At 39.9% G+C, this 24,844-nt stretch overlaps 1 protein-coding gene across 2 annotated transcripts in view; it reads right to left on the bottom strand.

Moving 5' to 3' along the window:
• THADA (THADA armadillo repeat containing) overlaps positions 1-24,844 on the bottom strand; it is a 427,561-nt gene that overhangs the window by 307,562 nt on the left and 95,155 nt on the right. For both annotated transcript variants that reach the window (XM_075204151.1, XM_075204150.1), the window contains exons 23-24: positions 13,407-13,539; positions 1,025-1,147 (exon numbers count right to left, since the gene is read on the bottom strand). In XM_075204151.1, coding sequence (XP_075060252.1) covers positions 1,025-1,147; positions 13,407-13,539 — 256 coding nt within the window. The remainder of the gene's footprint in view (positions 1-1,024; positions 1,148-13,406; positions 13,540-24,844) is intronic.

Raw genomic sequence — 24,844 nt, 5'->3', positions numbered from 1 at the left:
TTGTGGCTGTTTAAGCGGTGTATACAATCTGTTAAAAATGACTGAGTGACCACTACATTATAAACAACAGTGACTGCGAAAAGAGTCACCCTTCCATTTTTATCCATAAACTACACTATCCATAAACTAAACTACACAAATATGGGTTTATAAACCAACATATAGGAATTACAGCACCAAAATGCCTCTATTCCATTACAAAGTCAGGCAGAAAGACCTTCGTAAATAAGCTGCTCAAAACTGAACCAGTTTTTACAAATTGTTCTAAGCCATAAACAAGCGGGAAAACATTCACTAAGACACTGGTTGGAGTTTACAGCTATTTGGATGTTGCCTAACAGGCATTAAAACCCAAAGCACCATTAGAGCCGAGGTATGTTGGATAACATCCAAAATGTATGTAATGGCGGTTTTATTTACATGTATTATAAAAGGCCGAAACGTGCAAGACAGAGAATATTGCAGTTTACAATGCACATATTGTTTTCATCACAGATTTGATGACGATTACTGCACAGGGAAAAATAAAAGTCTTGCAGCAACTCTGATGTGACTGGAATGTAAAACAGCTTTAAGCAATACGACAGGGCAGACATTTTAAAAGGTTGCCTTAAATATTTTTCACAAGATGACTGCACAACCGACAATATTATAAAGTACTATTGTCCAGCCAAATCCCAGGACAGACTTGATCCTTGTAAATAAAGGAAAAATTGGAGAAAAAAAAACAAACTGATGTCATACAGCAAAGCCTTTAAAGTGCTCACACCGGCCAAAAATGATCCAGATGCCTCTGTAGGCCGCATCCGGGCAGCGGTCTGCCAGTTGGATGGCGCTGGTGTAAAAATGAATTTTTCTGTCATTCTTGGACCCCATACATTGACCTGAGGGACCGACCCTTCTGCTGCTCTGTGATTTTGCATTGGATTGCCAGTCACCACGGTAACCGTTATAAGTTATATATTATGCCCTTTGTTGAAAGAGGCCTGATGTTACTGCCTAGCCTGTTTAATGTCATAATCACCTGTGGGATTGTGCCGTTATTTCCACACCAGTCACTTGGAGGCATGGCCAAGCTTATTAATTCCTTCATAGTCATCTTCAGGAGGCCTGCCTTGCTGTTCTTGGGTTCAGAAGCCAGCAGGGCCTGCAGAGAGAAATAATAGGAAAAAAAATTATTCTATGTAGTCACAGTGCGTCCTTGTGCTCTTTACCAAATCATTTAAAGCCTTTAATATTGAAATATAGATATATAATTGCACAAAGTGATTGTTGCACTAGATAAGGATGTATCCTGCTAGCATCCTGTGATGATCCAGTAGTCAGTCCTGCTATTCATCAATCTGTCACCTATCCGGCAATATTGGGGGCAATTTTTATTTACATGTCATTGGTTATATAGCAGAACTGCACATTCAGGGTCAACTAAAGCCAAAATGTAAAATTTCCGTATAAAAAGCATCATGGTAAATTAAACCGTATAAAGAGATAATTGCACCAAAACCTGAATGTGTAGTTTCGAGTGCATCTGAAGGAGTTGATCTAAAAAATATCTAATGGCTGTAATGGACCCACAATGCACTGCTTCCTCCTCTATCTGCACCTAGACTTACCACTCACATGTAGCTTAGAGGGAACAGTGTTCTCGCCAGAAAATTTTGCCAGCCGGGTGGCATTAAGAAGTAGCCGGGTGGAGGCAGTTGTAACACTTTGCAATAATATTAATTTGGGCAGCACAGTGGCCTAGTGGTTAGCACTTCTGCCTCACAGCACTGGGGTCATGAGTTCGATTCCCGACCATGGCCTTATCTGTGTGGATTTTGTATGTTCTCCCCGTGTTTGCGTGGGTTTCCTCCGTGTGCTCCGGTTCCTTCCACACTCCAAAAAACATACTGGTAGGGTAATTGGCGTCTGTCTCTGTGTATGTGTGTGTGTGTATATATATATGTTAGGGAATTTAGATTGTAAGCCCCAATGGGGAAGGGACTGATGTGAATGAGTTCTCTGTATAGCGATGCGGAATTAGTGGCGCTATATAAATAACTGATGATGATGATGAATATTAAAAAATGATGGAGGTTATTGCCCACACCTGCCAGGACTGGTCAGACTGGTGGTCAGAGGTCTAACACACAATGCTGACTGTAGTGCTCACACAGCGCCTGTTCTAATAGGTGAAACAATGGTTTATTCCATTGTAATAGGGTGGCAAGTAAAAACAGCCAGGTGGAGCACCAGTGCTGGGGAGAACCCTGAAAAATTACGTGTGGGACTGTTAGAGCCACTGGGGACCGCACATCACAATCTAAGTTGGGCTTTGTTTCCTATACTGCATCCTTAGAATTCACCCAAAGCTAAATAAGTTTATATAATAAGTATTATTAGCACAGACAGCATTCTGCATTAAGCTCGTTGATGTGGGGGAATAAGACGCTGGCGGTTCCAGTATTTAACATTTGACATTGTTGCCCTGGGCAACTTGGAGCAAACATGGGAGGATGTAGCTGCCAAGCTGCCAGATCTACGTAATACGTTTCCTAGACGGACAGATACAGCTGTTGGATGGGAAGATCCTATTGGGCATAATTAGTGCAGTCTGCCAAAGATAACAGACAAGGTTAGATCACAATCTACATCCGGCTGCATTTACCTCCAATCCAGATTCAGATCTCACAGATCCCGATCAGACTTTAATTGGGATAGGTCATTGTTTTGGGCCCACAATTAAAGTGAACAATTGCTATAAACTGCCCCTTTATAACCTATAGATGGGCCACAGTAGATCTTTTCATTAGGCAAATGACTTTTAGAGACTCTTTTACAGTGCTATACTTTTAGCATAAAAAATTGGAGCTAATCCTTTCGGTTACAGTAACCAGAGTTGCAGTTTCCATACTGTAAAGCAGTACGTCACAATCATATTTCAACTTTTCACGATCTGACGCCCTTAGATATTCCCATTTTTAGACTATCAAAAACATGTACGTCTACAAAGGCAGCTTTGTTTCAATGTCTTTGAACTTATAAAGCGGTTCAATCTAGAGACTGTATGAGTCCACAGAATACGGCAGAGCTGACCTACTTCTAGGCATGCAGACTAGACTAGATGGGCTTTATCTGTATTTATCTGCTGTCAGCATTCATGCGGCAGGGTTTTGTGCTGTGAATAATTCACATATTCTATACAGGGTACATCAGCAGGTCTCAGCAAGCACAGCACGTGAAGTACACGCATTATAAGCTGCGTGGCCAACGTCTCTCTAGCATTGCCAAAAGAAAATACTGCTTTCCCTTTACACCAATAGATTTGTGTAAGTGAATGGAGACTGAGAGCCTATAGTAGTGGTGGGCAACAGATGGCACTAGGGCGACACGTGGCCCCCAGTTCTGTTCTGCTTTCTTGTCAGATTTGTTTGTTTATAGCTTCTAAGACTTGTTTAAAATGCCTGCTGACGTTAATACAGAGGGGTAAATGTATCAAACTGAGAGTTTTACAGCGGGTTTGAAAAGTGGAGATGTTGCCTATAGCAACCAATCAGATTCTAGCTGTCATTTTGTAGAATGTACTAAATAAATGATAGCTAGAATCGGATTGGTTTTTCAAATCCGCCGTAAAACTCTCAGCTTGATACATTTACCCCAGAGTCTCTTACTTTGATTAAATGTATTGTTTTGGCTTATTAATGAGATTAAGGGTAAAGTGTGGCCCTTTTTATGAAGGTTAGAGGGCTGCACAATGCCTCCCCCAAGGTGTATCAGGTTGCCCATCACTGGCCTACAGTATACTCAGGTCATTCAACAAGTTTACAGGGTTGCAACCACATAGGATCTATTATCCAGAATCCTTTTGACCTGGGGTTTTCCAGTAACTTGGAGCATCAAGCGGAAAATATTCTAACACACATATAGAAAATGACCCCAACCTTCCCTCCTCATGAGCAGTGCCCCTCACAGTGTCTGTAAGGAGAACAACTGGGGATCATGTGTGTTTATGACCGCAGCAATTCTTTTGCCCTTTATGGCGTTCTGAATAAACAATATCCCATACCTGTACATAATAAACATATTAATCTATACACTTATCATCCAGAGCCACACAGTTCAAGTGTTACAAACTATATTTGTTCTGCTAGTAAATATGATTGGATCTAGTCCTGTAACAGAGACCAATTGCATTCCATGCATTACAAATACGTATGTCTGAAACAAACCGATGTATTTTGTTGATTATCGGATACTTCGATACATGAAATTGTCCAGCATTTATTTGCACGTTATAATCAAAACATCCACAGAAAAACTGAACCAACTTTACTTTTCTTAATGTTAAGAAATAATATATGAGGAGGGAAAACCCTACTGCCCGCAAGAGAGGAACAATGTGCCAACTTCCCCATTACTATTTTCTGTTTCCTCCTTACCTCCTTCCTGTTCCATTTCCTCCTTACAACCAACCCCACTTCTTACAAACCTCTAGGACATTACACTTATTTAATAACACGACCAGCAATACCTCATTTATAACCATGATCTAGCAGTGATCAATACCCATGCAGGTTCTGGCCTGAGTCCTAGCTGAAGGCGGTTATACATACAGTATTTGACATAGAGCCTGGGTTTTCACTTCCCTGGACTATTATGATCAATGAAAGCACATTATAGTACAGTCAGATATGTCAACTAGAAGCTCAGTACACTATAGGCTTCCATCTAGGACCCAGGACCCTTATAGAGCTTGCCACGGTACCAGTCAGTGGTGCACAGTGATTATAAGGTAAGTATGGATGGACTTTATATCACCTGCAAAGATGTTCTGCAAAGGGAGGAGGGATAGGAAAATGACATGTTGGATAAAGAGACTCTTTAAAATGGTGACACATTTATAGCACAATGGAATATTTACTATTATATCTTACTTTATCCATAGTCTTGCCATATATCATTGCACTAAAAATGTGTGCTGCATAGTCTTTCCATAAGCTTTCTGGCACAGAAAACGGCCTCAGAAATATCTGGTTCTTGCTAAACTGATTTAACGTTAACACATATATATATATACACAAGTTAACCCGTGCATGATACTCATGCATTCTAGTCAAATCAAGCTACTTAAGGTCTTAAAAAGGTTCTTGTCATGCATTTGGGCCTAGCCCAGGCCTCCTCAGGGGAAGAGCGTTACTTCCCGACGCAAGTGGCCTTTTTAATGTGTGTTCATGGGGTAAAATTACCTCACGAAAATGAGTTTGACCCCTCAACTCGTAAATTTAGCCTTTACTACCCCTCCCACAAGGGGAAGGGGGGATGGTGGAAGTTAACTGACTTGACTATTCTAATTTTTTTGTCAAATAATGTCAGTATACCAAATTTCAGGTCAATTGGATGAGCCCTTTCTGAGAAAATAGTTTTTTCCACACACACACACACACACACACACACACTAACGCACGCCTCTACACATGTGTGTTCATGAGGTAAAATTACCTCACGAAAATGAGTTTGAGCCCTACCAAATTTCAGCCCTTTTTGAATTTTTTTCCCCACACACACTAAGAATTTAGTAGGTCAGTGTATGACTCTGCCCAGCAGGTGGCTCTGCAACTTGTTTTTTTTTTCCACACACACACACAGACGCCACTAAGCATTTATATATTAGATAGATAGATAGATAGATATATATATATATATATATATATATATATATATATATATATATATATATATATATATATATATATATATAACTTGAATCTTGAACTTTAGGATTAATGGTCCGTTTGTTGTTTCGTTATTCAGTCAAGCTTACAATTAAACCTTGGAGCCTGGGTCACAGGGAGACCAAATCATTTAGTGCAAGTTTAACAAGCTGGATTTTCGTTTCATATAAAAGGTGGAGATTGACACAACAATCTTAACAGCTTAACAGGAGCCTTAAATCGTCCCCTCTCCTCTTGGAGGACCTTGGCCTTTCCACTATCTAATTCTCAGTCTGTGGCTTCCTACTGCTTGTCTCCAGTTTCCTCCCAGCATCATGACAATGCCCCTGTCAGATGCAGCCCGGTCATCATTTACACAATCACCCAAGTGGACAGCTCTCTGCCTCCCACAAGATCAGCACACTCCTCTCCTGAAATACTCCGGGCTTCTGTAAACATTCCGGTGACCTGATTGGCTAAAGGTTGTTCTACACTCGCTATCTGCAAAACTGGGTGCACACGGCCATGCAGGAGATGGAGACTGGTTACATTTGATCCCAGTCAAATGCACCTTAAGAAGGACTGGCACTCACATCCCTTCTCCCAAAGCACAGCTGATCCTTCACGAGCAAGTAGGAACATGGCTGCGTCAACAAAAAACTGATTAATAAAAGCAATGGTTTATATTATAAGCTCATCTTTCACTCCTTCTCAACGCACAGCTAAGTAATAACCTCAAGGCTCTAGACGACAAGCCTTCAAAAGTAAATCTTTCATAACAGGAAAAAGGACATGCCTGATGCCCTTTTATGCCGTTATATAAATGAAAGTGTTAACTAAGCAAATACAAATCTCATAAGAGCTGTATGAACAAATACTTGTTCTTCCACTAAACATTAACCCCCTGTTGGTTTAGGATATTATGCCATGTTACACAGAAAAGATCCAGCGCAAGTCACAGCACGGCAAATACATGAAGTCATTCTTGGCGCTGTAAACAATGGAGGCATCCACTCCAGGCTCTGGGTTTGGCTTACAGGAGTAAATAAGGTTTATGGCAATAAAGAGAAAAAAAAAGATTTTGGGGGGTGCCTGTGCGCACGGTTAGATTATATTACTTTGATTTCTTTCAAATCGGTTAATTAAACGTATTGAGGTGTGCATGAGTTTTAATGTATATTTCCAGAAAACTAAAATTTAAAACTATGATTTCACATATTTTTTGTCATTTACCAGTATTCAATGTTTGGTACAGTAAGAATCAACTCAAAACAAGGAATCTGCATATAGTGGACCAGTCATCTCCACAATTCTGAGCGAGAAGACGTGATCACTGAGGCACTCTGGGTATTGATAAACACAGGACCAATTCAGGCGATAAAATGGCTGCCTCCATTGAGAGTAGGTGACAGGTCTACTTCAAGGGTGTTCCTTACCATTCAACATATAGAGAGACAATGTCACAGACAAGATCTTGTGTCAAATATTGATCACCTTTTACACATAGTTGATGACTTTGAAGACCATCCATCCCGGAGGAGGGTAGCCCTGTGAAATGAGGGGCAGAGGAGATTTAATTATAATACACCCTTCCATCTCAGCGTGATGACGCACACCCTGTCATGTCCCCCAGGTGCGGACCATAACGACGCAAACATCATCGGGCTGGTTCTGTCCACCCTTCTCTGCCTACCCTGGCTTCAGGGAAACTGTCAGACTCTCTTGGGAGTCCTGGAGATCATCCACTATTTTGGAGGGTTCCCGGGAGAGTCGGCAAGTATGGTTTTATCTTATACATTCCATTACATAATGAGACATAATACTGCCATAATATTGTATACTTGCTACAACACGATTTTGAATAGAAAATTGTATTTTTAGCATGCGTTTTCAGTGTTAAATATATTTGTCTAATAATTTTAGTATGTGGTTACACAGCAAGTTAAATTTCTATATAAGATGTTGAACATTAACTATGATATGAACAGAGATTAGGAAAAAGCAGCTTGTGTCTTTCTGGATAACAAGTTTCCAGATAAGAGACTATATATCTATACAAGTTAACCCATGCATGATACTCATGCATTATAGTCAAATCAAGCTACTTAAGGTGTTAAAAAGGTTCTTGTCATGCATTTGGGGCTAGGCCAGGCCTCCTCAGGAGAAGAGCGTTACTTCCCGACGCAAGCGCCCTTTTTTAACGTGGTTTTGTCCACATGTCACCACCTCATCATTCTTCTCCATCACCTCATCCTTCATCTTCACAGCCACATCCTTAATCTCCATCGTCTTACTGTTCTAAAACCTCTCGATACACAACGTTTCTGCTAAACACCTTATCGCTGTGCTCAATCAGTCTTCCTTGAAGAGCAGTATTCATAACCTGCACTTTCACATCACTGCTTCTCCGTACACGTGAAAATGCGACATACAATTGTCCATGACCAAACACAGGCTCTGGTAAATAAATACCCACACGGTCAAGAGTTTGAACCCTCAACTGGTAAATTTAGCCTTTACTACCACTCCCAAGGGGGGAAGGGGGATGATGGAAGTTAACGAACTTCACTATTATAATGTTTTTGTCAAATAATGTCAGTATACCAAATTTCAGGTTAGCTGGATGAGCCCTTTCTGAGAAAATAGTTTTTTCCACACACACACTAACACACGCCGCTAGCATTATATATATATTAGACAAGTTAACCCGTGCATGATACTCATGCATTCTAGTCAAATCAAGCTACTTAAGGTCTTAAAAAGGTTCTTGTCATGCATTTGGGCCTAGCCCAGGCCTCCTCAGGGGAAGAGCGTTACTTCCCGACCGCAAGCGCCCTTTTTAATGTGTGCTCATGAGGTAAAATTACCTCACGAAAATGAGTTTGACCCCTCAACTCGTAAATTTAGCCTTTACTACCCCTTCCACGGGGGGGGGGGGGAAGGGGGGATGATGGAAGTTAACTGACTTCACTATTCTAATTTTTTTGTCAAATAATGTCAGTATACCAAATTTCAGGTCAATTGGATAAGTCCTTTCTGAGAAAATATTTTTTTCCACACACACACACACACACACTAACACACGCCGCTAGGCTTTTACTTTTATTTATTAGATAATGCTAACAATTTAGTAGGTCAGTGTATAACTCCGCCCAGCAGGCTGCAGCTTGTTTGTTTTTTTTTTCACACACAGACTAACACACGCCACTAGGCTTTTATATTATAGATATATTAAGGGGAAGGGCGCCACATAGTATAATACTGTATATGATGACAATACAGAAAGTGTACCAAAAGTCAGAATCTTAGTTAACCAAGTGGGTATAGAAAAAAGAAATTTATGTAACACTCAGATAGTAGGGTGATTCAGTAGATTAGATGTTCAATAGCACTCTGGAACACCTACACCACACCAATATATAATGTGCGTACCAGAAAAAAGATCTTTAAGGCTTCTCTGTAGATATAAACGATGTCTCTACAAGTATGTCTCCACAAGTATACCTTTTCACCCCTTAGATATATATAGGGCAGATACTTCACACAGCATTTATGGAGTCCGGAGTTGAAACTTCACATATACTCAGTGGTGTCTATAGTCAAACTGATCCCATTGCTCACGTCCACTAGAAGGCATCCATCCATATATCCAAGGCAGGCGTCACTCAAGAATTTGATGCACGATTGTTGTTTCAGAAATCTATTTTATTTGCACAAATGCCAAAGTTTCAGTTAAAGATCAACTGAGTGTTACATAAATATCTTTTTTCTATACCCACTTGGTTACTAAGATTCTGACTTTTGGTACACTTTCTGTATTGTCATCATATACAGTATTATACTATGTGGCGCCCTTCCCCATTTGTTTTGTTATACCATCTGGCTTTGTGGGAATTTTGGCTGCCTCCTGAACATAGGATCCTCCGTGTCTATATTGGACTTTAATTTGAACATTTGTGTCTTTCCAGAGTTACGCGCTGTACAATCTATTGTTTTTGATAATATATATATATATATATATATATATATATATATATATATATATATATATATATATATATATATATCTATATACGTATATATCTTAATTATGATTATAGGTTTAATCAACTATATAAGCGTGTGTCATATCATATTAAACTGCAATACTCAGTGCACCGTCTCCCCCCACAAACCGTTTTTTTACTAGTTATCTATTGCTATTATTTTACTTATCAGTTTTTAAAATATTATTTAGCCAAGGAGCGTGTTATTAAAAACAGGCCTAATCGCTCTGTATTGGCCCTGTGGACCAAGCTGTACGTTGTAAATTGCTTCCAAATATACATCTCCTCAACTTTGCGGACTGCCAAAACAAAAAAAACAAAACTAAATAAGTCAAATTGTTTTGCAGTGAAATACAAGATTTATACAGAATACAGAATCTCCTGCACTGTCAAGTTCAATATGGAGCCTAACAGCGAAATAATGAATACGGCTGTGGTTCAGTGGTTACTGCGATAAAGTTAATTTGATATTTTAAAAAATGCAACTCTGCAAGCACACTTAGAAAACCATTGTCACTTGTTGTTACAGCAAGAGTATTGATGGTGAGAACATTTCCTGACCTTGACGGATTCCAGTTTTATGGTACCTAGAATAGAAATCTACCTTTTCTTAGATAGGATTCTGCTTGGCAGCCAGAAAATTATGTTTTAATTGAAACAATAAATCTTTGTTTAAAGCCACCAATATCTTTCTTGCACTTTATCTTAAGCAGAGGGGGCCTGGGGTAAGTTGAACGATGTCTCACAGAGTAGAGACATAATGTTCTAGAATTACTTATCAGGACCTTGCTGTAGGGTTCAGAAATGGAAAAATGTATCATTTTAACAGGAGATCACCAACAGATGTCTATAACAGAGGACGGCTATGCTGTCTTTGCGATACTTGGCATGAATAAAGAGATTTTTCTGCACCTTTAAATTTATGGGTGCATTTTTTATTGGAATGCACAAAAATAAGCAAAATGGTTTAACTTGGCAGAAAAAGACACCTAAAATTTAAAAACAAAAAACAAACAAACATCTTTAAAAATGACTGGTTACCCACACATACAACTTTTTGGCATTGGTTTATCAAGTGGACTGTGTGGTAAAGGTGGTATCCAGAATAGGTCAAGAAATTACACAAAGGTTGGCGCCATATTGTCTTGGTTCCTGCACCCCTACCTTTACCCTTCTCAAACCCTCTCTATAACCATGCTGACAGCAGGAAACGGGCGGCCGAAAGCGGTGTACTGTATATGTGGTATCTGATTACATCAATCAGATCCGCCACACATCTACAGTGCCCTGACCTTTTACCTATCTACTCTCCCTCGCTGACCATCCTATACCATTAGTGCAGCTGGTCTAGCTGCTCAGAACAGGGACTTATGTGTAACCCAGAGAGGGGCCCTACAGAAACGGCTAAAGGGGCCACAGAACTAGGTGATGTTGTCCAAAACTGGACCACAATATTCTAAAATGACATAACAGGGCATTACAGGTAGGTTTTGTGATCAATGTCTTCATTCTTGAAATATGGCCAAAATGTGATCAGTGATTGATTAAGAACAGCTAATTGGTGAAAGAAAACCTGAGCTCTCAAGGTTAGATTGTTGTGGTGTAGCCATTATCACTGGAACCCTGGCATAATAACCCCAGGGTCTCTCCAATATGTATACAGAACATTGGTAGATAGCAGCTAGAAAGATACATATTACTGGCATCAGGAGGGTAAATATATTCTATTTAGATAATGACTCCACATAAACTACCTTAAAAAATACAGGTGGGGGACCCCTTTAAACGCAATAAACTAATCCTGAACTACAAGCTTAGATTGTCTATTAAATTTACCAGATGTCCCCATCAATGGGTCTCAAGCTAAAGTTGCACAAAGTACAATGTGTGAAATAAAGACAACAAAGGAAAAAATTACTATTTCTATTACAATCTCAAAACTAAATCTGTCTAAGCAGTTAATGATTATGTAGTACCCTCCGTTTGTACTCTACCCAAAGTATATCTACAACAGTACAGGGAGTGCTATGCAATAATAGCAGTGTATATAAACTAAGCAAAAGAGGGTCAATAGGCAGCTTTGGAAAAATAAGACGAGTTTACACCTTGAAAGAGACACATGAAATTTAATCTTTCTATACGATCTTCTGTGCTGTCAAGTTTAATGTGAGACTGAAGTGCAGGAAAATTAATACAGTCGTGGTTCAGTGATTATCATGACAAAAAGTTCATTCAATACTTTGAACTCTGCAAGGAGTCTTAGAAATCCATTGTCACATCTGTTAAAGCAAGAGTACTTATCATGAATAAAGTCCCAGAGCTTGGTGGATTTCATTTTTTATAAGTCCTTAAACATAAATCTAATAACAGCCATACAGCTGTATGTTGCCTAACCGTGACAGGCTACGGAGATATGAGCTGTACAATGGTGGAGATATGAATTGTACAATGGTTTACACTAGAGGTTTCTGAGTACAAGAGAAAAATAATGTAAAAATCATACACACAGTACAGTATGGAAAGAAAGTCGCTATAGAAAATAAAAGCTCTTCATTGGTTCAGAGCATTTTATTTTCTGATTCTCATGTGCAACCAGTTCTATATCAGCCCTGGAAAACATGTAGCTGTCCAGGTGTTTGTGAAACTACAAGCCCCAGGATGCTCTGCCAGCAATTAGTCAGCCGAAAACTGGCAAGGCATGCTGGGACTTGTAGTTTCACAGCACGTAGAGACAAAAGGTCTATATTTTGGTGCTACTTCCCCTGCTGCGACAGGGGATTCAAACTGCCGTTAAGAGATTAAGGGCTAGATTTACTAAGCTGCGGGTTTGAAAAAATGGGGATGTTGCCTATAGCAACCAATCAGATTCTAGCTGGCATTTTGTAGAAAGTACTAAATAAATGACAGCTAGAATCTGATTGGTTGCTATAGGCAACATCCCCAGTTTTTCAAATCCGCAGCTTAATAAATATAGCCCTAAATCTTAGAGCTTGCGTTCCCAAACATACGCTACGATGCAGCAGTGTGCGGCTCATGGCAAGCAGCAAAAATATGTTAGATTCTTATAAACCATTACTGGCAGTGCATTACCTGTAACCAAAAACATTATGTGGTGAATTTCATTACATGACTTGTTCATTAGCTTATAAGGGCAGCACGGTGGCACAGTAGTTAGCATTGTTCTGCGGTCATGAGTTTGATTCTGGCCAAGGTCCTATCTGTGCGTAGTTTGTGCGTTCTTCCATGTTTGTTTCTTCCGGGTGATCCGGTTTCCTCCCACAGTCCAAATATATACTGGCAGGTTATATGGACCTTAGTCTGTTTGTGTGTTAGGGAATTTAGACTGTAAGCTCCAATGGTGGAAGGGACTGATGTGAATGACTACATATTTCTCTGTACAGTGCTGCATAATATGATTGGCACTTTATAAATGATAATTATTATATTGTAAAATTGTGGAACCAACCTTTAAACTTCGCCTCCTCTTCACAAGAGGGAGAGCGGCTCTCTCTGCACCATCTCTCAGTAAATACCTCAGACAGTACACATCATTCACGTTTTTATTAGGAAAAATATGGGATCAGACAGAGATTCTCTTGCGTATTGGGTTAAAGAACTCAGTATTCTCATTCCCATCAAAGAAACCACGCACAGCTTTGCTAAGTACCTGTATGTAGAATGGAATTCCCGCACTGCGCCTGGTTGCACAGAGCCTAGAAGACGGATCGCTAGATTTAATTTCCTCCAAGACGTTGCATAACCACTGGCGTGGTAAGCAGCGCAGGCTCTCCTCCTTGCATCTGAAAGAATCAAATGAGTAGGGGTCACAGAGGGCAGTACATTTTATTAAAACCATGCTACACCACTTCAAACACACTGAGCGAGCTGCTCTTTACACAATAAAACCATTCACAGCCAAACCTATTTACTGACAGACGAATATCCAGGTTTCTCAGGAATATTGGCTATAATTAAGCAAAACTTTATTGTACCTTCTCTAAAACCAACAAGATGGCAGATCTTTATCTGTGACTATACTGTTTTACCATTTTCCCCACCATGTAAATTAGTGAACATGAGCAACAGTTTAAAAGCAGTTGATACAGATTGAACAACTGAATGTGTACAATAAAACCACCATGTGTGAAAAATATAAGATAGACAAACAAAATGAATATACGGTTTCATATGCAATAGAGAAATTATTTAAAGGATCAAATGACAAGATCTATGGAACCCGTAGCAAACCAGACTTTTGCTTTGATTTTCTAAGCGTGCTAGAAAATAACAGTTTGTCATACCGCTTCTCACAGTACCTATCGCTGGAATGGCCTAAAAGTGCGGAACTACAGGTCCCAGCATGCCCTGCCAGCCATCAGCTGGCTATCTACTGGCAAAGCATGCTGGGGCTTGTAGTTTCTCAGCACCTAGAGAGCAGCAGATTGACCAGACCTTGCCTAGTGTAATAATATTCTATTTAAACTTTCTCTTCCTGTGCCTAGCAGGCAGCATAAGCCCCGACTTCATGTCACATGACATTATAAACGCCCTGAGCGCTGTTGACTGAGAGGCAATTGCTTAAAGGCAGTGGTCAAGGGATAGGTGGTCCAGCTGGATAATACTGGATCCCACGTTCCCGATGTGTTTGAGGAACTTGATGCATTTCATGGACAAAAATAAAGATGACATTGTGGCAACAATAGTGAATAAAGATAATGGTAGTGGATATGAAAACAAAAGGAAACACCTGGGTAAGGGCGGGACGCCAAATATTGACATACCAGTGTGATCAGGGTCATGTATAAAAATGCTTGAATGGCTTGGTTTACCTAGTATTATGGCTAGCATGTCGACAAGAATAGACCTCAGTGTAAACAGGGCTGATTCTTAGGGCTCAATTTACAGGAGCTTCAGTATCAAAACAGCTCAACAATGTTTCACCAACTACAGTGTCCAAGATGATGGCAGCATAGAAATCCGAGAGAAAAACATGAATAAGGGAAACACATGCTCAAAGATTGTGATACACAGCATCAATTCAAAATGCAGGGCAAAACAGGCGTGTAACTGCAGATCACTGACTGAAGATTATAACCTCTTATGCACATAGCCAGTATCAAGGGAAAAAAAAGTGATGGTTTGATATAACTTGCAGATCAGAGAGGGTGTAAAGATTGTTATATATGCATATTTTGTACTCAATGTCCCCGCTATATAATGTATTCATTCGTTCTCTTCTGTACCCCACACATTTTGAATTCAGTGGTGCAAAGAGCACTGATAATGGACTCCTGAGCAGTGGAGGAAAGTGGCATGGTCAGATGAATCATCAGTCATCATGTTCTCGACAAATAGAAGCGTGCATGTGTCCAATCTAAAGAACGCTACCTCTGAGTGTTTGTTTCCAACGATAAAGGGTTCTGAAATGTTGAAGAGCACATTTTCCTTGCATGATTTTGGTGCCGACATTCCCTCAGAAGGTTAGTTCAATGCTAATGGCTACTTAATGATATAAAGTCATCATCTTGACCACATGTTGAAGTACCTCTGTCCTGATAAGAGTGGGGTGTTTGAAGAAGACAATGTCCCCATCCACAGAGCATGTGGGTTGCCAATGGTTGGGGAGCATAACACTGATGTTATCCATATTGCATGGCCTTTCTCAGTCATCAAATCTATGCCCAAACGAGCGTATATGAGATAAACCGGAACGACTCCTGACACAGCGTTTACCACAATCATCAACCAGGCGTCAGCTGAGTGACTTTTTTGTAGAAGAACGGTGTTTCATCCCTTCTCCCACCATTGGTAGACTCAGCGCCACGACATATACAGCCCATACTGGCAGCATGTGGTGACTAAATGTCCAATTAAGTGACTTTGTATTGGTGCTTACATTATATTGCCCACTACCAGTACAAGTTGCCTATCACCAACACACCTCCCCCATACATCTATGAACACATCGTGAGGTACATTCCCACACGGTCACTCCGCTATGCCTCTGACCTACACCTCTCTGCACCTCTAATTACTTCCTAAGACTTCTCCCGTGCTGCACCACACCTTTGTAACTCCTTACCCTACCTCACTCAGCTTTCACAAACTACAATCTTTCAAAGGCTCCCTCAAAACTTACTTCTTCATGCTCGTCCATCCAATACTTTCTAGGCCATCACCGCCGCTTCTTTGTCCACCATCTCCATTTTACTCCAGTTGCTCCCATTGTCTCCCACCATCCCTAGAATGTAAGCTCTCACAAGCAGGGAACTCTCTAACTATTGTCTTGCTGTTTACTATCAGTCTCCAACGTATGTCAATGCCATGTCTTTTGCTACACTCTATGAGAGTCCCTACAGATTTACTCACACTCATCTGTGCTACTTATGTGTAACTGCTTCATGTCATTTAGCTTACTGCATTAGTTATGTCCCATTCTATAGTTGTACGATTGCAGGCACTATGGAAACTGTGGCGCCTTATAAATAAACAAAATAATAATAATGTGTTAAGTCAGTTAATTTGCTCAAAACATCATCAACCAAATCAGTAATTGTTGTAAGGCAGGCGCAACCCAATTTGTATGAAAAATCATATGACTGGGTCTAATTATATATATATATATATATATATATATATATATATATATATATTTAATACTATTGTTTAAGAAAAAGGCACAGAGCTTCTTTTATAAATCTATTTTTTAGGCAGAATTGATTTAAGTACAATTCCAAAACTGCTAATTTAATTTCCTTCTGGTAAAATAGACTTATACATTTGAAACTGATTCTAAGTCTTTGAAAACAAGTTCTCTCTCAATGAAAGGAAATCTGCAGGATCTAACTTGCTCTGAGACATGGAACAGTCTAACAAAGGGCCATTTGGGGCCTGACATAATGATATTTAATGTAAACTGGACCTGCCTATTTTCTGCATTTAAAGAAGTCTACAGCTTACCATAACTGTTTATCATCAATCACATCTTCCATACAGTAACTGGAGTCACACACATTTCATCCAAAATCCACAGCTCTCAATAACTTCTTTCCATATATACATATTTAATACATTTTAATCAAGTACACTTTACTTACGGGATGTAATATAATACACTGTAACAAAAGCAGAATATAGGGGGTTTTCATGCCAAAATCAGTTAGGGATTACATAGGCAGAAACATATGGGTATAGTTTATGTTGTACAAAATATATTAAATATATATATTGTGACAGAAGCACTGGGAAAGTAGCAGATGACAGGTATGTGTGCGCCAGGCTGTCTGTCTTATGTGCTCTAAAGCCCCAGGGAGATTATTTGTATGTGGAGAGGAGCTTCCCAAAGATGTATTCAGCTATAAGAAAAGCTGGTAAAAGGTCCCTGGGGTTCTGTATGGAGTTAGAAGGGTGGGCTCCTACTTAAGGCCTATTTCCAGGTATTCTAAATCACTTGTGCCAGGATTGGATAATCAGGAGTTGCATCTTTGTGGGACTGATAAAAGGCTGCAAAGCAGCTCGTTCATTCTCTCACAGTCTGGGGAGCAGGTGGATGCTTCCCGAGAGGCATTGCAAATGGTGAATAGTAAGTTGTATGTTTTGTATGTATGTGGGACATAAGGTTCTTCACAGTAGAGAGGGTGTTTGTTTAGAAGGATGTCAACTACAGGCTGTATTCATAAAGATGGGGCTTCACCGGTTATACACCGGCTCAGAGTCGGGGCCTCGTTAGGGTAGCGCGGCATATCCATTAAAATGGCAGCTGTCTACCTAGGGCTTTTGGTTTTGCATTCCTCTAAATCAACAAAGCTACAACTCATGAACTGTAGCCAAAAATCCTTTTGGCTACAGTTCATTTTGCTGTTGTTAATATCTGACAACAGCATATTGTAGACCATGTAAGCTCTCACGGCAAGGCCCTCTACCCGATGTCTCTTGTCTGACCACGGTCTGTTGTCCTTGTTTGTCCCTGTAATGGCTTATGCTGAAGTCTTTTCAGTATTTTATGTCATTTGTTCTGGTAATTACATCCAAGCATTATTATTCTGCTAGACTGTACCCTCGTTCCTGTTATGTACACTCTTTTAATGTTTGTCATTTCTGTATGAGTATGTCGGAATCTGTGGTGTCTTCTAAGTAAACAATGATAATGATGATGATAGGGGGACATGGAAGACCAATTGCCCCATTAATAGAACATTCCTGGTTTGTCAATGTGCATTGGCATGAAGCAGGTGGAGACTGGATTCTGTAGCTCAGAACTTAACCTAGAAACCTTTATGAAATTACCAATGAATAGTTACTGTCCAGTTATTTACAAAAGAACAATGAGGGTGAAGGTTCATATTGAGCCTTCATTAGTGGAAAGTTGATGGCGTTGACGTTGAGTACTTATGACAAGTTGGTCTGGTGCATGCCAAAGGGAGACTGACAAAAGGAGAGAGAGTTTGGACTATGCCAAAGCCGGCGAATTCCTTTGGACTTTTGCTGCAGGCTTAAATGTTACTATGAAACGGCCTTTGCAAAACCATAAATGTAGAAAAAACAAAATCAGTGATTACATAAGAAGCCGATGAAAGAATCCCCTTCTGTGTTAGATGAGACAGCAATTTCTATGCACAAAGCCGGCGGTTTAACCGTTTCAGCTGTAGGAAAAGCCCCTGACAGGCACATGGCAATGCAGCAGAAGATTCATCTATACACAGTTAAACAAGAGAACCAAGTGTGTATATTTAGACAGCTTTATGCTTAAGCCCTTCCCTGCCAGTGCTTGAAAATTTCATTTCAACATAAATCCGTTTTTCTTTCCCTGTCCTTTAGTTTAATACTTGAACCCGCCTTCCCAGAACGTGCTTTAACTCTAAGCTTATTCATTTCAGCTTATTGCAACAACCTTTTCAATGACTGAAGCAACACAGTGGATGAAGCAGATGCAGCATGTCATGAATTAATTGGATGTAATAAAGCTGTGGCAGCCACACCTTAATATCATAAAGCAAGATAATCTTCTAAACAGTACAGAGGAACCAGAATATAATATCAGTAAAGATATTATGCAGTGTAAGCAGATTCTGTCGAAAGAGTCGGGTTTATAACAGCATCCTGCGATGTTAAAAGACCACAGACACGTCCAAAAAATATTGAAGATGTCTGCGCATACTAAATGGGGGGAGGCTGCTTGGGAGATACTTTTCTGCCCCCTGCTAGAATTTTGAATTTCTCAGTTGCTGATAAAAACAGTGATTGAACACCTGCAATATAGTTTTCAAATTTCCCTAATGATAAAGGTTTTAAAGAATTTAGGAAATGTCCCCATTTTGCTAAAATGGAATAAGTGGTCAGGACAATTTATCGTAATTTGTAAATAGAAGACGGCTATCCGTTCATAGGTGGGAATTTGGTTCTGAGCAAAGTGTCGCTGGAACGACCCGCTAAGAGTCCGCGGTCATGTTCAGCAGGAAATCTCTGCTCATATGTGCTCGCAGCTTATAGGTGGTGTGAAGAACAATGAACGGAGATTTCTCTAGGAACCAGTGATGTGCGCTAATAGTCGCTAATAGTGGTGATGCCCAGCGACACTGTGCTCAGGAATTAATTCCTTCCCCTTCTTCCTTATTGTCTGTTTTTAAGAAGTCAAACATTTCTTGAGAACAAAGTAAAGTCATTTTATGTGAAACAGGGATGGTGAGGTGATTGGAGCGGATTTTTAACACACAAATAGGAAAAGATCAAGAAAGTGGTGCTTCCGACAGGATCCTTAACTACGGTTTTATACAGAAAGCCAGTCTGTACATACATTTATATAAATATATTACTATACCAATGTTGGATAACCTGTGACACTCCAGGTGTTGTGAAACTACAAGTTCCAGCATGCTATGCCAATATATAGCAGCTTGTTGCTGGAAGGGTATGCTGGAACTTGTAGTTTTACAACACCTGGAGTGTCACAGGTTAGCCAACACCGTACTATACATGTCTTACCACAGTATTGTCTTTACAACAAATATACACAGCACAGAACGTTCTACTATAAAATGACACACATGACTATGGCACCCTCCAATCAGCAAAATAAGAGCTTGCTGAACGTGTAAATTAGCATAAAATAATCACAATCATACAGGAGCGAATTCTTTCACAGAGTTTAAAAAGTGTTTTATTTTTTTGTAGATGCCTGCTTAGTTACACAGAAGTCTACACACACACGTTCCAGCTAGGAAAACACAGCTTTCAGAAGTCAGTCAGTGACAGACCGCATTCTATGCCGCATGCTGTTTGCTTGTCGTAAGCTCAATCCATCTGAAGGGAAAGGAAATCGCATTTCCCACTCTGAATGTTTAATTTTCCTGTCAGGAAAAACATAATCGGGAACGGTCATGTGACACAAGCCTTAAAGTTACTCCATGTGTCACCATGGTACAATTTACACACTTTTTCGTGTTTTCACACAAAGGGCTAGATTTACTAAGCTGCGGGTTTGCAAAAGTGGGGATGTTGCCTATAGCAACCAATCAGGTTCTAGCTTTCATTTATCTAGTACCTTTTACAAAATGATAGCTATTACATATTACATAAAATATAGTTAAATGTATATGACTTTCAGTTAATAAATTAACATTTAACATCTATATTGTGTTGCTGTTCTGCATGTTGAAAGCTCAAACGCACACACTGTTGTCCCTATTTGAGAGATAGGCGGTCAACTGGCCTTTATTGAGCAACATCTGTAAATATAGAAACAATCATGTCCACAAATTGCAGCAAGACTTTCAAGGGCCGATTTCAGGCACTAGCTCTTTTTCAACTATCGTCAGTTATTCCACTAACTGTAGTGCCCATCCAGATAATTTTAATAAGGAGAAATTATTTTTGAGGAAAGTTACCTTTTAAAAATTGATTCCATTATCTGTTTTATTCAAGGTCTCACGTTTTAAATGAATGGTGTTATTTATTCTTTGCAAACTTCTCCACTCCACGCGTTTCTCAGTTACCACCCCACATGAAGACAAGAGAACTTATGTTCATCTAGGTTTACAGGTAAGTAGGATCTGTTAAGCTGTAAGGAGCTTTTGCAATGTTTCGCTCATTGTTTGAATTAAGGAATTCTAATAGAGTAGCATGGTTATACTTCTCGTCTTTGTGACAACCGACGCAAAACAGAGCTTTTGAAAATATGTAACCATAGCTATGCACCGTGTGCCCTTTGGCAACTCTTCCTAATACAGCAGAGAAATAAATCTCTGCTTGCTGGAAAATACAGCTGAAGCTTTGCGTTTCCAGGGTACATTGCAAGCCTCAATCCTATTCCTTAGGTTACTGCTTCCTTTAATCACAGTTTTTAAACCGTACAAAGGAAACACATGAAAAAATATATGTCTCCCAGTAGATCACAAAAACAGGAGGCTTTTTCATTCCTTATAGCCTGACTTCTTTTAGAATCTGATCTCTTGCCATAATGTATTTTTCTCTTCAGCTCCCAAAACAAATTCAACGGTACATGCCTGTTATACGATGGCCCTGTGCCATAGCAAAAATGAAGGGTGGGGTGGGGGGGAGGGAAGCACTAAAATTACAGTATGGGAACGCCAATAAAGAAGGATTTTCAAGAGGAGCCGTTTTATGTTCCGTTTTCTGATGATATAAACATGAGGTGTCCTGGAAGCTTTCCCAGTTATCCACTGATGGTCCTCAAAACATGGACACCTTTCTGCCCGTCAAACTTCAACTCAACAAACTATCTTATTAAGATGAATGAAATAATGTGTGCCTGAAATCATGCTGTGCAAGCTTTGCTCACTCTTCTATTAACGAGAGGAGAGAAGCTGGGTACTGAGCTTGATCTAATGCTACGCAGAGAGAGCTCATGGGGGAGATTCAGCGCAATGTGTCTCGGGAACAATTCACAGAGACACACTGCGTCAAAGTTGAGAATGGAATCTCAGCTCATTTTTCCTTGCACCGAAAAAGGAACAGAGATTCCTAACCGTAATAGCCGGCAATGTGCGCAGCCAGACATCGCGGTGAAGTCCGGCGGCACATCACGGCCAATTGAGTCTCTTAGAGAACTGCTACAGCCATGTTTCTCTTTGTATTTGCACGAATGCTGCACCTAGCAATGATCAATATTTCAAGCTCTAAAGGTTACTAAAATGAAGAAAGTAATAGCCATATGCCTATCACCCCACTGTTCCAATATAGGCATGACCGTCCCCACCTTTCCATCGACTGCTGGGAAGATGAGAGTTATGTCCCCACACACCAATTCAAAGGTCTTAACAGAGGAGAGGTGATTTAAGGGGGGCTCGCAGTGCACGTACACTGGAAAACTTGCAGGGGCACATAGCATACCCCCACACGGCATGACCACACACCCTTTTTATTGTATGTGTGCTGATGCAGGACCAACATTGAGAGGTATGCTTATGCATTAGGTCCTGGGCCCAACCCAATTAGCCAGATAGTGATAGGGTCTAAAACTTTACAAGTTCCCTCTCCTGGCTCCTAATAGGACAACTAAGATCCAAAAACACCAGCTGTCAAATATGAATCATGAAAGTAGATTACATTAGCCTGTGTTAACCTGACTTTCTAGCTCTGTTAAAAAGGAAAGCATCACCTCCCCAAACTACTACAGAGACCTGAACCAGTAGAGGGGTGAGAGGCAGCTTGGTGGGTGTGTTAAGTATAAACACTCCAGTTCAGGTGGATTGTTCAGCTCAGTTAGACACAGCCTTTGTTATATATTAATCTCAGATAGTGGATCTACTTCTATGATAGGCAACCGGATACACTGCATGAAAGGCCCTCTAACATTCAAACGGGCCTCACATTATCCTTAATTTCAGTAATAAGTTAAAACAATACATTTAATCAAGGAAAGATACGCCAATCTGTAATAACCTATAAGCAGGCATATGAAACATGTTACAAGCTGTAACAAACAAATCTGACAAAGCAGGAAGGAGCTGGGGGCCACAGGTGAAGGATCAAAGGGCCAAATGTAGCTCTAGGGTGGTGTGATGCATGTCACAATTTAACAATATAGTCAATTTGCCTGGCTCCTTAATTATACATCATTTTGTCCAAACCCGATACATAGGACAAGTTGTATCTAAAAATTGTTATCTGTTCGTTAAGATAACAGCAAAAATATGTTTTTATTTAGAGAAATATTATACAATATGCCGTCTCAGCGGGCCACTCAAGCAGCTTGTCAGTTGCCTTCCTTATTGATCCATCAGTCATGCGGCAGACAGACTGGCTTAGCAATGTAAGAGTGTGTACAGGCAGCATGACGCAGGCTGGAAGCTAAATTCCAGAATACCCACTCGGTTTGCTCCCTGATATGCTCTTGTGATGGCTTCAGACTGTTATTGCACAAGCGCTGGGTGTTAGAAGCCAGAACAAGACAATGCTCTGGGGACATTCTAAAATATTTTCCATGGACACTCTGCTGCTGAGCCAAAGCATCCACACAGATCAGGCATGGTACTGTCACAGTGGGTTGATGGATTTGAGCATACTCTACTTTTTTGCATCTGAAAAACTATTTCTTGTGCAGTTGGCCAATACTGAAGAATGGGGACTTTCCATGGACAAACTTTAAAGAACAAAACAAAAACAGAAACTGGGACTGTCCCTAACAATGAACACTTGTCAGCTTATGCCTAGCGTGTTACGCCATGGAGGGGGGGGAGTTGCATTTTTTTATTTCATTTAATATTTACTGAACATATTTATCTAATTTATCCTTTTAAAGTTTTTTTTATTGTTTACTACAGAACTAAATAGAACTGTATCATGACATGATCCATCTGCAATGTCCTCTGGTGCTAGTCAACCAGCGTATGTGTAATCAGCGCACACAACAGATTGGTGTACCACTCAATTAACGCCTGCCTGTTTCTCAATTAAAACTAAGTAAGCGCCACTATAATCTCTCCCTCTGACAAATTCTTCATGAGACACATGTTATAAACAAATGATACCTGGAAATCTGAATAGTGAAAGCAATTGTGTATGTTCAAATTCTGTTTCATTCTCACTTGTGTCCGGTGTTCCTCTTTAATGTTTTCATCATCATCACCATTTATTTATATAGCGCCACTAATTCCACAGCGCTGTACTCATTCACATCAGTCCCTGTCCCATTGGAGCTTACAGTCTAAATTTCCTAACACACACACACAGGCAGAGAGACTAGGGTCAATTTGATAGCAGCCAATTAACCTACCAGTATGTTTTTGGAGTGTGGGAGGAAACCGGAGCACCCGGAGAAAACCCATGCAAACATGGGGAGAACATACAAACTCCACACAGATAAGGCCATGGTCGGGAATTGAACTCATGACCCCAGTGTTGTGAGACAGAAGTGCTAACCACTTATTTATTGCATCTTTAGGGGCAGATTCAATTCAGCGCAAGGTGCCGCTGACCATCATCTTGATGTTCAGATGCACATATTGCCAGCTATTACGCAAGAAATCTCTGCTAATTTTATGAGCTGCTCTATAGGACGCAAGGGAAAATGAGCAGAGATTTCTTTAAAAATTCCAACACGATGCGTCTCCGCAGGCTGCGTCCCCTCACTCCGCACTGAATCTGCCCCTTATACTGGTCCTCTTCAGTGCAATGTCATTATGGGAAACTGTCAGTCAGTGAACTAAAAACAGTAATTAATAAAAATGATGCAATTTTGGCAAATCAAATAACATTACTATTTCATTTTCTACATACAACAAAGATTTAGATTTTCATGAGATTTCTTCTGTAAGCAATTCCATAATAAAATTTGAATGGCGCAGATATTACTAAAAACTCGTTTCAATGTACATATTCAGTTTCATTCCAGTTTTACAAAATCCACTATTTCTTATATATATATATATATATAATATATTTTTAGCGTAAAATGGAGATGGTGTGACATGTGCAATTGAATTATCTGGGTGGTCTATAAATGCTGAAAGCACCATTACAAGTATCCAACATGATCAATAAAAAAAAATGCTCTCCAATGCAAATATATTCAGGGTTCTTTATATATAACTTTACAGTCTGGTCAGCAAGTGGGAAATAACCTCCAGTTTTTATAAACAATAGTAC

Source organism: Mixophyes fleayi, chromosome 3, assembly GCF_038048845.1.
Source record: "Mixophyes fleayi isolate aMixFle1 chromosome 3, aMixFle1.hap1, whole genome shotgun sequence".
Lineage (NCBI taxonomy): Eukaryota > Metazoa > Chordata > Amphibia > Anura > Limnodynastidae > Mixophyes > Mixophyes fleayi.
This window is presented reverse-complemented; position numbering and strand designations above follow the sequence as displayed.